Genomic DNA, 16,122 nt, shown 5'->3' on the forward strand with positions numbered 1-16,122 from the left:
GAATACTGACTACAGCAGTAAATGTGATTTTACTTGATTCTTGAAATCTCTAAAGCTTTAGAAACAAAGACCACTTTCATCTAACTTCCTACGCAAAAGACAGATAGGATGAATCACATATCAGAAAACAACAGAATGTTTTAAAACATTCTTGCTCTTACTCCACTGATTTGAAAGTGTTTTTCATAAATTTCTCCCTAGTTTTGGCTCCAAGGAAGATAATTCGGACAAAAGCACTCATATTGGCAGTGAAGCAATTAACAAATCGCGTAAAGCACATGATTAATCATTGTAGTCTACTTGTAGTTATGATATTTTTTCTACTTCCAGCGCTTTTTAATGGTTCTAGATTAAAAATATAAATAATGTACCAAATTTGAGACTTAAAATTACCATAATTCCCTGTATTGTACCTATTTTGTTTATCTAGAATGAAATTTATATATATATATATATATATATATATATATATATATATATATATATATATATATATATATATATACTGCAATATAACCGTTTAATTTCCACCCCTGACTGTGGCAAAAATGCAGGAAAACTATCGAGACCTAAAGGGAATTCGTAAGAATCTAGGTTATTTGTTCGAACTTAGTATCTGGAAAGCAATCTAGGTTTTTCTGAACAGTCGCTTGTCAATTTCTCGGATACAAATTCGATAGAAAACCTGTGGGATATTTTATGTCGTTCGGTGTATGCCAATGACATCAAATGGAACTGCGCTTGTGATTTCCAGAATGCCTTCTTTGCAGGTATTTGGTCAAATACCAGTATATCTTACTCCACATATCTATTTCTGTTCAGTTTTGTTATTCTACAAGTGGTTTTACTAACTTATTGTTTTGAGTACACTGTTTATGTTGACATATCTTTAATATTATATACGGCATTTTAAACTATGTATTTTTAAATTGATCAAAATGATGGATATTATGAAATTCTGAAATCTTAGCGCCATAAAAGTTAGCTTTTGTCGATCTTCTCGGAAACTTGGAACCAGGATTTGCTCCTAATGATGCCATTTTGTTAAGCTCGATGTAATGTGTATGTCTGTATCTTATATTTAAACACTGTCTTAGTTACATATAAAATAAAATTTACGAGTAAATCGTAATTTTAGCCTTATTTTATTAACCATATTACTACTATTATATTGCTAGTGTCATAATAAAGAGCTTTATGAGGGTATACTTCAACATGAGCCTAGCGGGCGCGGTGGCTCAGTGGTAGTGTTCACCTCCCTGGTTCGATCCCAGCTCGCGCCGTGTGGACTTTGTGGTGGACAAACACCGTGCTCGTGGGTTTTCTCGGAGTTCTCCCGTATCCTCCCATTTTCTTCATTCCACCATTTCATTCATTTCTCGTCATCATCGTCTCCTTTAGCCTAACCGGCATAACCGTGGGACGTAAAAATGAGATTTCATTTCACTTTTTTCAACATGAGCCTCACCTTAATAGGAGAAGTTGTCTTCTTTTTAGGTTTAGAAAATAATTGGTATTTTCAATTTTCTCGAAAACTACGCATGAAATTTTGTACTAACACGCATAATTTTGTTCTACATTTACCGATTGATATATGTCTGATTTTTAGGCAGTTTTTTTTTTTTTTTTTTTTTTTTTTTTTTTTTTTTTTTTTAACTCGGTTAATGGTAATAAATTTGTAGAATTTTGCAATAGACGTGTTGCGATTTTTGTGATGTTTTCTTGTTTGCACTGCGCCTTCAACTGTAAATACATATGTCAAATATGGTGCATACACGTCTATTCCCTGTGCTTAAGTTCCAGTTAATTAGCAAAGATATACCGCGTACTTGCAGAGTTATCATCATTTTTCTACGCACATTATTCTTCAACAGGAAAGAGAGAGAGAGAGAGAGAGAGAAAGTTCTTTGTAGAAGTGTAAGATACATGATTATAAATACAAATCATATTTTACATGTACCTTCATTTTCGGGTGTGTCTTCATCCGCACTAGGATACAAGTCCTCCAGTTCCTCTCCTTCTGTATGGAAGCGAACAGAAAGTGATGGAACGGACGTTGTAGAAGGTTTACCTAGGAAGGAATGAAACATATTTGGTTTTCGTTAATATCACACACACTAAACAGACAAGTTATTCTTCCAATAAACACATGATCACTTAAAAAACTGCGACATTCGACTGCATATGGAATAATGCTTATCGCTCTTACCCATTCAAACAAATAGTGTACCCAACAAGAATTATACACGTGGGGTAAATAACAAGAGAAATCGACCTAAATAAAATTAGGAGAAATTAATATAATTTTAAGAAACATTTCCAATTTTAACCTTCAATCTAGAGTATGCAATATGCAAAAAGTAACATTGAAGGATTCGAAGCAGCAACATCAGTGAAGACTGGAATGTCTAAACAGAGAACAGGTTCGAACAATGCTAGAAACAGGTTGTTGCGATTAAAACATACGATTTATATCTAGTAGAAAACCACTCTCTGTAACGCAATCGATGATGGACGTAGCTCAAGCGGACGACTTCACAAATTACTTTCAAGTTTAGGAGATAGGCTACATGCTCAAGTCAACGAGCGGTGTGTAAGCAGTCAGCGAACAGGGTCATATGAAAATGAACCACGGAAAAGACCCTATTAGAAGTAATTTTCTTTTACGAGTTCGAACTGGGTCATTCTGCTAAGTCAGAACTGGTGAATGCTTTGCAAAATTCCGTTTCGGTGTCATTGATGAATCTCGCAGCCACTGACCAACATCATGTTTCATTTAGCTTCTCAGGAACATAGTGGAAGTGGAATATAGGAAAAGCGTTCATGCAACTGCAGACGAGTAAGGCATATAAAGGACGTTGCAGACTTCCTATGAGTCGCAGTATGAAACCGTTCCTCACTCACTATAATCTCCTAAAGTTCCTCCCTCCGACTAACCTCTGTCGGCATATTGAGCACTTTGGAACGGAAGAATTTTCTCGATGACTGGGCAATGCAACGTGAGATTGACAACTCCTACGTACTGACCGTACAAGCTCAAAGCTTCTTTCTTCATGAAATCCAACCGTTGGCTAACAAACAAACGTTCAAAAAAGTGTATTTTATAATTTCAAAAGTGTAATTTAAAACTTATAAGAGAGTTTCGTCTTCTGACAAAATGCCTTTATATACACTCATATAACTCAAACCACGTAGTAGAAGAATTAAATCTCATTTCAATTTCAATTAAGTGACCTTTCATTCGGTGTAAGCTAGTTTGAATACTTCCGAAAATGGGCTATAACAGAAGGAAGTTTAGTAAATTGCTTCACTGAAATGTTAGTTTCCTGATTTTATTCGCTTATAGTTGGCAACACTGCCTCGGAGACAAACAGAACAGAACTGAAGCATATTGTAAAGTATGTTCTAATTTATGTTGAAAACGTAGAAAATTGAATTTAGCAAACTGGAAGATAATATTCAGTCATAGGTGTTCGAATTGGAGTATAGATACAATCTATTGCTGTTAAAATTTGAATAATTCATTACTTGAATATTCGAATAACACATTATTCGATTTTTAAATAAAATAATTACTCGTTATTCGAATATTTACACATTATTGGAACAATTGTTCGTAATTCGAATGATTATTTACTATTGCAAAAATAACGAATGGCTGCGAGGATTCTATATAGTAAAAAAAATTATGTTACTTCGAGAATATGCACAGGGGCATGTCCACGGAAACAGGGACAAAAATTCATGAAAGAAATATAGTGATAATGTTTAGTCAAGTTGTTCTTTTGATAAAAATATAGTTGTATGTGTCTGACATCATTAATTACTTTTTCAGAGAATTACTATTTTCTTATTTTTTCCGTAGGTTACCTTTCATCTACTAAGTTTTAATGTTGATTATATTATACAAGCTATATTTATTATTACATAGGTCTTATTTTCTTCTGTCGGTATCCCAAGTAAAATTTCATATAACTGATGAAACCTTTTCTTAAAGTAAAGTTCAATGTTCAACTTAATTAAACTGTGCTTATTTCAAGTTTCAAGTTATTATAAATGTATGTTGCTTATACTTACTAATAAAAGATCGTTGACAAATGTAACGTGAGTTACCAGACTCTCTGCATATTCCACTAAAATAAGTAGTCATAAAATGTAAATAAAAATTTAATATTTTTGCCATAATTAAATTATGTGTGTCCCTATCTTACATAATAATTTCATGCACATAGCTATGCCAGGACAAAAGAAAATGTACTGAAAAATCAGAGGTTCTGACTGTAGGGAAAAAATTTGTAACGTGAGTTATTATAGTATTTTCTTTCCTCCTAGATTTGGTGTATCATATAAAATGACGATATTTGGTAATTATCTGTATAAATATGACAGCTTTCCCTTTTTATAAAAAAACGGAGCTTTTAAGTTTATTTGTGGTTAGTATTCTTCAAAATATACGTCACCACGTAACGTGAGTTACCATGGACATACCCATAGTTTTAGCTGGTTTTAAGGTAAGAAACGCATAGTTTTGCATTGTTTTATTTTAGTAATATTAGTTGTATTCTCGGAGGGCTTCTTTCCTCAATTGCATTGATAACTAGAAAGAGTCCAGAACAAGATGCTATTGAAAATATGAAATAAACGGGATCCTAAATTTATTTATTCATCACAGTCGCCTTGCACGTTTCTTTTTTTTTTTTTTTTTTTTTTTTTTTTTTTTTTGTTAGTCACTTAGATCTGGGAGGAAGTTTGTTTTCATACGTGAATTTCTATCAGTGTTTTTTCCTTTCCTTTAATGAAATAAATTCAATAATAACATATAATCTCTCAACTTCCTCTGGGCTAGGTAATATCCTTCATCTGAGAATTTAATGATAAATGGAAAATGTTACAAATTAATGCATTTCGCTATGCATGTTGTTCTTTATTTATAAATAAAGGGACTCGGTTACTAAGATATTTCTGTTCAGCAGATTTTCCTACCCTTCGCATTAGCGCATTCACAAATAAGGCCGGGTCTACCAACAGCGTGAGATGTATTTGTTGGTTATTTAGCATCCCTTTTCACCACCGAGGTTAAATAAGATGTGGACCTGTGGTTTAAGATGAAATCCGAACTACTGTAATGCCTTCAAAGTGTTCGGGAATCAAACCCTTTTGAGACAGGTTGAAGGGTTGTGTGGCTTCCACACTTTCTTCACTTTGGTACTCTGTAATTAATGTACTAAGTCTCTATCTGGTCTCTTTTATCCGATCAAGCAGAAAGGCGAAGAAAGGCTAGGTGAGCCTCAAAGCCACATTGGAACGAGGGTAGAACGAGAAAAAACTTCCCGGCTCACTAGGAACGAACCAGGGCCTCCACGCTCGTAAGTAGGTGTCCTTTCAACTATTCTCACGGTCCCTGTCACTTTGTATATTATAGGGAGAACAGCTGTAAATAGAAAGACTATTCATGGCTTTGGATTGTTTTAACAAAAGAGACACTGACCAAAGCTTAAAACTTTATTTTAAATTATAATTTGTAACTGTTTCGGATATCTAGCATATCCTTCTTCAGACACGATCGAAATTAATGAAAATACAGACATATATATAAATGTTGTTATAACAGAGTTTAAATTCTTTAACCGTCATTCCCGAGCCTTAATAGAGAAGCAATAATAAGTGTCATAGAGGAAGAAGTGGGTAGTAAAAGTATAAAAGGATGGACAAAAGAGAAAGTAGTTAAGGCTCTGAAGTTAATATGGGAAAACAGTTATTGTATAATCGGTGAGAAAGTGGTAAAAATAAGAAAAGGAATCAGTATAGGTTCGAGGCTGAGCCCAGTACTGGCAGAAATAATTATGAACAAATGGGAGAAAAAGGTGAAAGAAGAAGGGTGTAAGAACTTGATCATATTTTGTAGGTATGTGGATGACTGTCTAGGCTTGTGGAAAGGGACTAGGAGACAATTAGAGAACTTCAAAGATAGTGTGGAAGATAAAGAAAAAGGCATAAGCTTGGAAATGGAGTTGGAAGAAAATGGAAGAATAAACTTTTTAGACATGACCATAATAAAACAAGGAGAAGGCCTGGTTACGAGGTGGTACCAGAAAGAGTGCTCAGCGGGAGTGTACTGCCATGAGAGGAGCGACGTGGATAGGAGTACAAAGAGAAATTTCATAACAAATATGATAAGAAGAATAGAAATGATGGAGGACGAAGAGGAAGGAAGGAAGGAGAGCATACAGAAATTCTACAGACAGTTAGAGAAGAACGGTTACAGCAAGAAAGAGTTAGAGAAGGAAGAAGAACGCAGGAAGAGGAAGAGAGGGAGAAAGAAGAATGAAGAGGATGAGAGTGGAAAATGGCATGGCATAGAAAGTATGGGAGAAGAAACGGAGAAACTGAAGAATTTATTGAAGAAAGGAGGGGTCAGAACTTATAGAAAGAGTGGAGAAACTTTATTAAGATCAATAAAGAAGAAGAATAGAAAAGGAACTAAAAAGATTAATGAAGAGGAAGAAGGGGTCATTTACAGGGTATGGTGTGAGGACTGCGATGTCATATATAGGAGAGACAGGAAAGAGAATGGAAGAAAGGATAAAACAACATGAAGATGATGTTAGGAAGAAAAAAGATACCAATGCCATATACAAACATGTTAAGGAGACGAATCACGCAATTAATTGGGATAAGACGGAAGTATTGGAGATGGAGAAAAGAATGATAATAAGGAAGTGGAAAGAAGCGGATTGGATAAAGAAGGTAGGAAGAGATAAACTGATGAACTGGACAGGGGGCTTACCAATTAATGAATCATGGCAAGGAAGTTTGAATAACATAGAGAAGAAATAAATAAATCAATAAATAAATAAATAAAAATAAAAGGCCCTTATAAGAACCAAAAATAAAGGAAGTGATTAATTGGAAAGTGAACACGAAGACTTATAGGATGGGCTGAAGGCCTCGGTAAATAAAAAATAAATAAATAAATAAATAAATAAATATAAAAAGTACAACAATGACTCTATATATGACTGTTAAAAGAATTTAAAATTTTTTATAACAATGAATATATATATGACGGTTAAAGAATTTAAACTCTGTTATAACAACATTTATATATATGTCTGTATTTTCATTAATTTCAATCGTGTCTGAAGAAGGATATGCTAGATATCCGAAACAGTTACAAATTATAATTTAAAATAAAGTTTTAAGCTTTGGTCAGTGTCTCTTCTGTAAATAGAATGTTAGGAAAGGAATATTCTCCTGTAGAAACATTTCGTTCCCCAAGTTATGGCGGTTTTAGGAAAAGAAAGGAAAGAAAAAATTACAACTGAAAGCAACCTATATAACCCTGCTATTGCCAAAAGAATTAATTTATTGAGTCAATAAATTTGTGTTATGGAGGTATTCTTCACTAATCAAAAATCAATAAAAAAAATCGTAAACAGTGTGATCGCAAGAAACATAGTTGATTTCCTTTTCATATTACATCATATACGATTTTTTATTGATTTATTATTTTGCTTAGTAAGAAAAAAATAATCACACTGAAACCTATCCCATACTAATTCACCGACTCAATAAATATTATTTTCATTTCTTTTTATTATTATTATTATTACCTAAGAGACACTATTGTCTAAAATCAGTGGTGGAAACATACAAGGTCCATTTACTTCCTTTGTCAACAGCGAGATATATAGGTGTTTTCATTTGCAATTTTTACTTCGCTATCTTTATCTAAAACGGCTTATAACTTCGGAAAGCAGAGGTTCCGACTAGAAAACATCCCTATCTTAACTTTCTATTCACACTCACACAAATATGTTATCTTCTATTAGACAAGGAATAAATTTTTCAGCTTATCATGATAAAAGTTCTGAAGTTTATAATGGCTATAATTCAGATTTATATTCCTCTGATATATCTTGCATACTGTTTTGAAACCGAAAGGATGCGTCTTCTACATATATACACCTCTTGAACCACCCGGCTGATCTCGATCAAATTTGCCACATATATGAGGTTCGGCATGTGTTAGTTTTTATCATTTCACTTTGACGGTTCAACTTACGGCAGGAGGACGGGGGCGATATATAAAAATAACTAAAAATGAAAGTGACTATGTATGACACTTACTAACTCTAGAAAAACACGACCGATATCGATCAAATTTTCAACATAGATGAGATTCGGACTTGGGATGGTTTCTATCATTTCACTTTGACAGTGCAACTTAAGGGAGGAGGGAGGGGGGGGGGGGAATATTTAAAAATTATCGAAAATGACCAATATTAATGGCGAATCCATACTTTTCGAGGTCGCTAAGATGAACAGTGACACTTTCGATGCCGTTTAAATCCAAATTAAGCCCCGTAACTTGGGGAAGGAGGAGGAGGAAATATATACTAATGTCGGTCATTTTCGATCATATATATATATATGACCGACATAGTGTTAAATCCATAGTTTTCGGGGTCAATGAGACAAACAGTCACACTTTCAAAGCCGTTTAAATCCAAATTCAGCCCTTTATGTCCAAAATGAAACGTATTTTCCCCGTGGGAAGAACGGGTATTCTGCTAGTGTTTTTAATAAAAATTTTAAAAAGGCGAGTAAAATGTTCGGCATATACTTCCAGAAAACCAAAAGATACTAATGAAAGTTAACGAAGACGTTAACTTTCTTCATTAGTTAACTTTAAGTTAATGAAAGTTAACTAATGAATATTAACGAAGATAGGTTTAGTGTCATTATATTGTCAAATTTCGAAATTTTTCACGATGTAGTGTTTGTCCTGATCGTCCTCATCTTCAGGCGAATAGAGTATATGGAACATATACTACATATGGAATATGTATACATATGGAATATGAATAATATATATATATGGAATAAATACTGTTATGTCTTGCGACGTTTCGAGGGCTGACATCGTCCTCATCTTCAGGCGAATATGGTGGTACAATAGAGTGTATGGAATATATATACTTATGTATGTATGATTGGACTCTTGCGGGTTCTGATTGGTGCTTGAAATGGCGCGATATGATTATACCATACACTCTATTGTACCATCATATTCGCCTGAAGATGAGGACGATGTCAGCCCTCGAAACGTCGCAAGATATAACAGTATTTACCTGGCTGCTAGCCCGAGAAGACCTGTTCACAATACGTCGCCAGGAAAGCTTCAATAGATACTTTAAATTTTATAAGATTATTATTATTATTATTATTATTATTATTATTATTATTATTATTATTATTATTATTATTATTATTTGAAGCGATAAACCCTAGCATAATATTCTACTGAATAGCATAATTCTGAGCCACTACTAGGATAGTATGTTGTGAATTAGTTGGCAATGCGTACTCTCTCTTCTTTATTCGGTCCTGGGCCGCTTCGAGAGAACGAAGACGCTCCTGTAGCTGCTGAACCGTGTAAAAGGCTTCAAGAGCTACCATCTGGAAGAAGTTTCGTTGTAATCTCAATGATAGTGAATTTTCTGATCCTTCCTTGCTTCTGGCATGAGTTGTCAAACTGCCTTTAAGTTTCTTAGAAAATATGTGTTCATCGGTTCAATGACGCTCTGCGGAATTTTAAAAATTTCCAATTCTGCTTTATAATCTGGTAACTTTGGACGACATGACAAAACTAATTTTTGCTTTGGTTGCCCGTAACTAAGCTTGTTAAATTGATTTTGACTTTGTACAGGGAAACCTGTCTATGTTGGTCACCATCGGTTCCATTGAAATAGAATTTTTAGTATTACTTGATTGTAAAATTTTAATAAACAATGGCACGACAACTACTTTTAAATAATATATATAGAGTAATCATAATAATATACAGTACAATGCACCAATAGTTAACAAATGAGATGTTTAGCTTTAACCATGAGAATTTTCCCGAATTACTAAAGTTCCCCACTCATGAAAGGAGCCGATAGTGCTGCTGGTTTTACCAAAACAGGGTAAACAAATACGTCCAACTATTTCCTAAATTTCTGTACGTGCTTTTTCTTATTCACGTTTTCCTTTATCAGAGTAGTGTTCTGGGCATTGACCTCCAAGAACAACTAGTGGGAATCCATGCTTCTCTGAACTCCAGTCACAAGTACAGAACATCTGCCTCTGATATGGAAATACGAAACAGTTATAAGTAAAATAACAAAACAGTATTTTGCGTGGCCAAGACACGCAGGTGAATTTATCATCATCATAATAGGGTAAACATTGCTTCAATGCGGCCAACTTCCAAGATAGACAGGTGGCCAACTTACACAGTAATAAGTAACGAATGTCTTATGGGAAAATGCAGGTTCAAGACGAACCAGACCAAGATGAGCAGGTGGTCAACTTATAGAGGTGGCCAGGTTGACAGGTTTTACTGTAAATCAAGAGCTACATTCTGCAAATACATTGGTAGAATTTTCTTTCTCTTTTCGGATGATCATGATTGGAGTATGGCTAAGTGACCCAATAACATGAGAAAATGATTGGGATCGTCTGTAACGTGACCGGAATACCATATTAAATGGGACATGCTAAAAGGTAGTCGGGAGCCTGCTTCTGCCATATTGTCTTCGCTATCTAAGAATGTATTCTTGCCTGTACGAGTTAACGGCATAAATACCTGCCAGCCAAACGAATCAATTTGTACCGTTCTACAAATTGAACACAGACCTCCACAAAAAGCAACAGAGCTTTCTTGGTTGTCTTTGTGCGAACTCTGTAAATAAATAAACAGTGCAAAACAATTATTTATGATATATTCTTTTTTATTTCTTGTGATTCCATTCAAAATGATTATAATGGACTCTTTATGTGGACAGTAGACTTTTGAGTATGGTAAAAAATATAAAACTCGAATACATTATTTCTGTGTAATACTATTTTTCTCAACAGGGAAACAAATTACAAGCGAAGGAATAAAGTACGCCGAATTTAAAAATCCCGAAATTATTATATTTGTAATTTCTTAACCTTTGTATTTTTTGAATTCATGTAAATAATGTAAGCCTAGCTTGAATACTAAACACCAACTGTCTGAATTGAATCGTTTGTTTTAATAATGTAATTTGGGTTATCAGGACAGGCTCAAACTCCCATACAATGAAATATGAAAGGCATGCGGACTGCATTGTGACGTTTCATACAAAAAGACTTATAATTATTTTAATACTATTTACGCAAATTACGAAGAGGCTCCGTCTTCCAGATGGATATCAAGGTGCCAGAAAAACGCGATGTAAGAGTCTTTTCATATTCGTTTGTTGATTGTTTCAGATTTCCTGTCTTGTCTCTCAAGCGTAACTCTCATATTCATTGTTGTGAGAACAGTTATAGAATTAAAACCTTTTTTTATCACTCGATTTCACTTTTATATTCTCTTCGTTTCACTTATCTGTATCTCTCGGAATATTCTGTGAGAAACAGGCAAGATTTAGGCAGGCTGAGAACCAACAATACTGAGTTCGATTCTCAGCTGACACCCCAGTATTTGGTAATCCTCACAGCATAATAATATAAAATAGTCATTAGTACGCATACAGAGAGTTCCTAAACAACATTAACAACGTTCATTCTGATATCCGGAAATAGGTAGAGATAAAGGGTGTAAAAATTCTTCCTACCGCCGCTATCAGCAACCGAAAATTTATCGGAAAGATGCAAAAACAGCAATTAATCGAGAACAAAATGTCGGATCAAAGACAGGTAAAAAGGGATTTTTATTATTTTTAGGCATAAGTCCATTTATGAACAACTGGATGTGGTGAAGGAACGGAGAGGGGTTAACACCAAGGAAACTTGAGAATTCCTGGAGTATTTTATCAAAAGTTCAATGACAAAAAACAGTAATCAAATACTGCTGTGTCCAGGACTGAAAATCATAATACATTATTCGAGTCAGAAAAACATCGTTACAGTTCGCGAGAAGGAGAAATAAACACATTTGATCAACCTACCTTCTTTCAGTGCAGAACAAATTCTCAGAGGAAGAAGTCCAATTTCGATATCCACATCTTTCAAGTGTATGCCATATGGAGTTGCAAAAATCTTGAAATATGTATGTTGCGTGGGAGCTCGCACTTTTTGTAAGCATACTTATTATGAATATCTTGTGCATTACCATCGCATTTATTAATTTCATTTGTTCTCACATTTGCTTTTGTAGAATCTATACTTAGTGTATTTACTGTCCTGACCTACTGAACTTTCTATTATATCATCTTGGCTTCTCTATAGCTTTTGTTTCCTGGCTGTGTTTTTCCCCCCTCTCATCCGAACTTTTGTTTCTTATTGGTGTTTTCTTCGCGATGTTCTATTACTTTTCATGCACTAATACATTTGCATTGTCCTGATTTTTGTATAAGTTAAGAACCCTTCCGTGAGTCCATGTATCGATTTCTTCTGAATTCAAAATCCTATTACACCAAATGTTTCATAGGTTACGAAATATTTATTCTGGCTCGATGAAAGAGTCCATACGACTTAGCACACGACTGCTGACTACATACGTCTTGTAGAATTAACATTAAAACGTCTGTTACATGTTGTACAACTTATTGTGAAATATGTTAATACAAAGAGCATCCAATAACTGTCCTTAAAGACTAACACACAGACTTTATCACATCTGAACTGAAGTTACTTGTACTATTTCACCTGACACTGCAACACATATTTCTTGTCTGGTTACGAACTCTTTTATTTTGGCAGCGTAAGAATCTATTTTCCCATACCTCCTCCACAATTATAGAAAAATCACTTTATTTTTCGTGATATGACTAATAGTGATTAAGACTCATAAATGAAGCTACGAGATATATTATACACTGCAATTTGCACTTACTATTAACTTAGAAGACTATTTCTCAGTCTTGAACGTTACGACACCTAATTCCCTGCAAAATATAATAATAATAATAAAATGAATTAAAAGCCGTCTTGACGGCAGCTCATTTACAATTTGTCTGCAATCCGCTAGGAGTAGCAACCTATCATCTGATAATACAGAGTTCACTTCTGGTGCAACGAGTCCTTGGTTCAGTCACAGACTATGAAGTTTTGTGGTGGACAACATCTCTCATATTTTCATTCCACGATTTATTTCATAGTAATCAACTTTCATTAATCATCCATCTCCATTACCTTAAAACGGATAACTGTGAGACATAAAGCTTCATTTCATTTCAGTTCTTCCTCAGAGTTTATTTTATACCCAAAGTAAATTAATCAACCATGTCTATTTCCTTCTTTCTAATTTGACCAATGCACTATGATTTTTACCTCCCAAAATATCGTACTTGATTATTATTTATTTTTCTCATCAAACTTGATAAAAGTATTCCAGAAACTCTCAAGTTTATTTGACGGGTGCGCTAACGCTGCTTCCGACACCAGATCCAATTCTCCATACATATATTTTACGGATAAAAATAATGGACACTCACTTTTGATTTCGAGTTACGTTTTTTTCTTCCTTTTTTTTCCCATTGCTTAAAACATTTCGGCTGGTTATAGAGCCGAAAGGAAGTATTTCTACACCTAGATTGATCTATAATTTTTGTCGTATCTTGATATCACAACTCATTTCCTAAACCTCGTGGGAGTTGTCAGAAACGCCTGCATATTACTTAAATCACAACTCCTCCTTTTTCTCTTTAAAGCATAGTTTTGAACAGAAAGAACCTAGAAAGAATTTAATCTTAAAAACTATTCTTCAGTATTTCGCGCAAGTAGAATAGTTTACGTAAGAAAATATACTCACTAAATCATGCCAATATAATAATTAAAACTCGCCTGGTTTTTTCCTCCTTGTTTTTAGCCTATACTTTAAGCTTTCCGCGAGCACTTTCTCTCACAGTTTATGTTATACGCGGGACTTTACATAGTTTTGTAACAACAATGGTGTGTATACACATTTTTTTCAATATAATATAATTTGGTTAGTGCGCTAACAACTAAATCAAATTTGTTCCTTGTATTTTTTCCAATCTTATCCTAAGATCTTTTAGTTACATGTAATTGTCTTTCAACTGATGGATGTTTAAATCCCTACATGTACAATCTTGCCAAATTAGACGCTGTTACCAATTTACATTCAATTTCATCCCGTAATTTGTAATTATTTGTATGGCCTTAAAAAATGTATAATAAAGTTTTATATATTACGGATGGCCAATTCCGGAATTTTTACTTTCCGGAATCTGGAAAGTAAAATCAGAAAATTCCGGATTTCGGAGGAATTCCGGAATTCGGAAAAAATCCGGAATTCGGAAAAATTCCGGATTTCGGAAAAGTTCCGGAATTCGGATTTTTTTTTTTTTTTTTTTGGTAAAGAATTTTGTTCAAATGCAAACGAACAAATTTCCTTTTGGTAATCCTAAGAATGTATGATGCAAGTTAAGCTGAAACTTACATCCTAAAGTATACACTACTCAATCTTTCCATGTTAATGAGATGTAGTCCAAAAGTACGATGTACTCCTAATATTTAATTTTTGTTTTACTGTGATATTGTCCAGAGGTAAGACATATATCACACTGAGATAAACAACTTGACATAATGAAGATGTTATCATACGTTGTTTTCCAGAAAATCGTGAGAAACGATTTTTTATGAAGTTAAAATATGCGTTGCTTGTTGCCAGTGTGAGGCAATTGATAACTTTTATGCTGGAATAGTCTTATTATTATTATTATTAATCGTTTCTATACTGTAAAAGAAAAATATGAACCGTTAAGTAGTAGATTTTTTCTGTTGTTTTTTGATATCTTCTAACAGTAATAACAAACTGCTTATAAATACGCAATGATTATCAAGGACATTGGCATATTAATGTAAAGACTACTCTGCAGACTAGCAATAAATAACAGATAAACAATAGTTGCAAAAAAAAAAGTAACTAACTTGGGCACGTCAGGGGACATCCACATTGCGCATTATGTTCGCGAGAATATAGAGACGCATTGCGACTCTAGCAAAGAGCGTGGTGTTATCATGTTCGTTTGGCTAATTTTAATAAGGTGATCCTGATGTATAAAGTTGTTAAAGTCATATTATTACTCCAACGGCCGTACGATAGAGGCATTAACATTAATATTAATGGCACTAATGAGCACTTACTTGCTCTAACGGTTAACCTCATTTTTGAGATGATTCTTAGAAGTGGGCGTGTTGGCATGCAGTTAGAAGACCTATATCCATTATTTAAAAAGCACACGTTATCTGTGGAGTAGTAACGATTTGCGTCACTATCGAACACTAACGTAGCACTAGCGACGTTTAAAGTCGAAATTGGGGTCTGACATAAGAGGCTTGTCAACTTCACAGACATTATATTTTCCTTCAATGCGAGAATTTCGCGTCCGGGAAATCTGAGCCCTACCACAAATATAGGGAAAAATGCGCCCCAATATATTTGCACTGGGATGCTTGCGCCCTACCCCAAAAAGAGGAAAAAATGCGCCGGCTATATATTTGCACTGGGATGTTTGCGCCCTACAATTCAACTTATTTTTGTATTGTGTAAAGAAACTTCTACTCACACTTGAACTAGGCTTGCCTCTCATCGTCTCAGTGAGTTACTCCATCCGTTATAATATTCCGAACAAATGAAAAAAATACAATTTTAGTTCACTAAAGGGCAATCCATACAAATACAATTTTTCATTATACTACAAAATTTACAATAAAAGTATAAATAACTGATATATAATTATTTATTAATATAATCAAAGAGCATAATTTAATCTACAAAAGGCTGTTTGGCTCTACCCAGATATCTCTGTTCACAATCCTTGCGAGTTGTTTGGCTTTTCAGGACACAAAATATAGAAAAGAAAATGTAAAGTGAATGTAAAATCAGTTCAGTAATATTATCAAGAAAACTATGTACAATGTGTTTACTTGTTGGAATTACACTTCAAACACACAATTGCGTCCAGTCGTTCTTTCAGAAAAAAAATTCTGGGGGGCACACTTAGTATTCCGGAGGGGGGTCACTGCTCGTACTATTCTATTTATTATTATATTATAGACGTTTTATTTTTGTCTCCTCCGAGGGGCACTCTGAGAGCAATGGGGAGGCCAGTGTTCCCCCAAAATCATCTCTGGAAG

The 16,122-nt window shown here is 34.2% G+C and overlaps 1 protein-coding gene across 11 annotated transcripts in view; it reads right to left on the reverse strand.

Moving 5' to 3' along the window:
• The window catches only part of LOC145664473 (testis-expressed protein 2), a 472,752-nt gene that overhangs the window by 312,017 nt on the left and 144,613 nt on the right, over positions 1 to 16,122 (reverse strand). For all 11 annotated transcript variants that reach the window (XM_081731173.1, XM_081731175.1, XM_081731183.1 and 8 more), the window contains one exon: positions 1,961 to 2,071. In XM_081731173.1, coding sequence (XP_081587299.1) covers positions 1,961 to 2,071 — 111 coding nt within the window. The remainder of the gene's footprint in view (positions 1 to 1,960; positions 2,072 to 16,122) is intronic.

This window comes from Thermobia domestica, chromosome 11, assembly GCF_964235325.1.
Source record: "Thermobia domestica chromosome 11, izTheDome1.hap1.1, whole genome shotgun sequence".
Lineage (NCBI taxonomy): Eukaryota > Metazoa > Arthropoda > Insecta > Zygentoma > Lepismatidae > Thermobia > Thermobia domestica.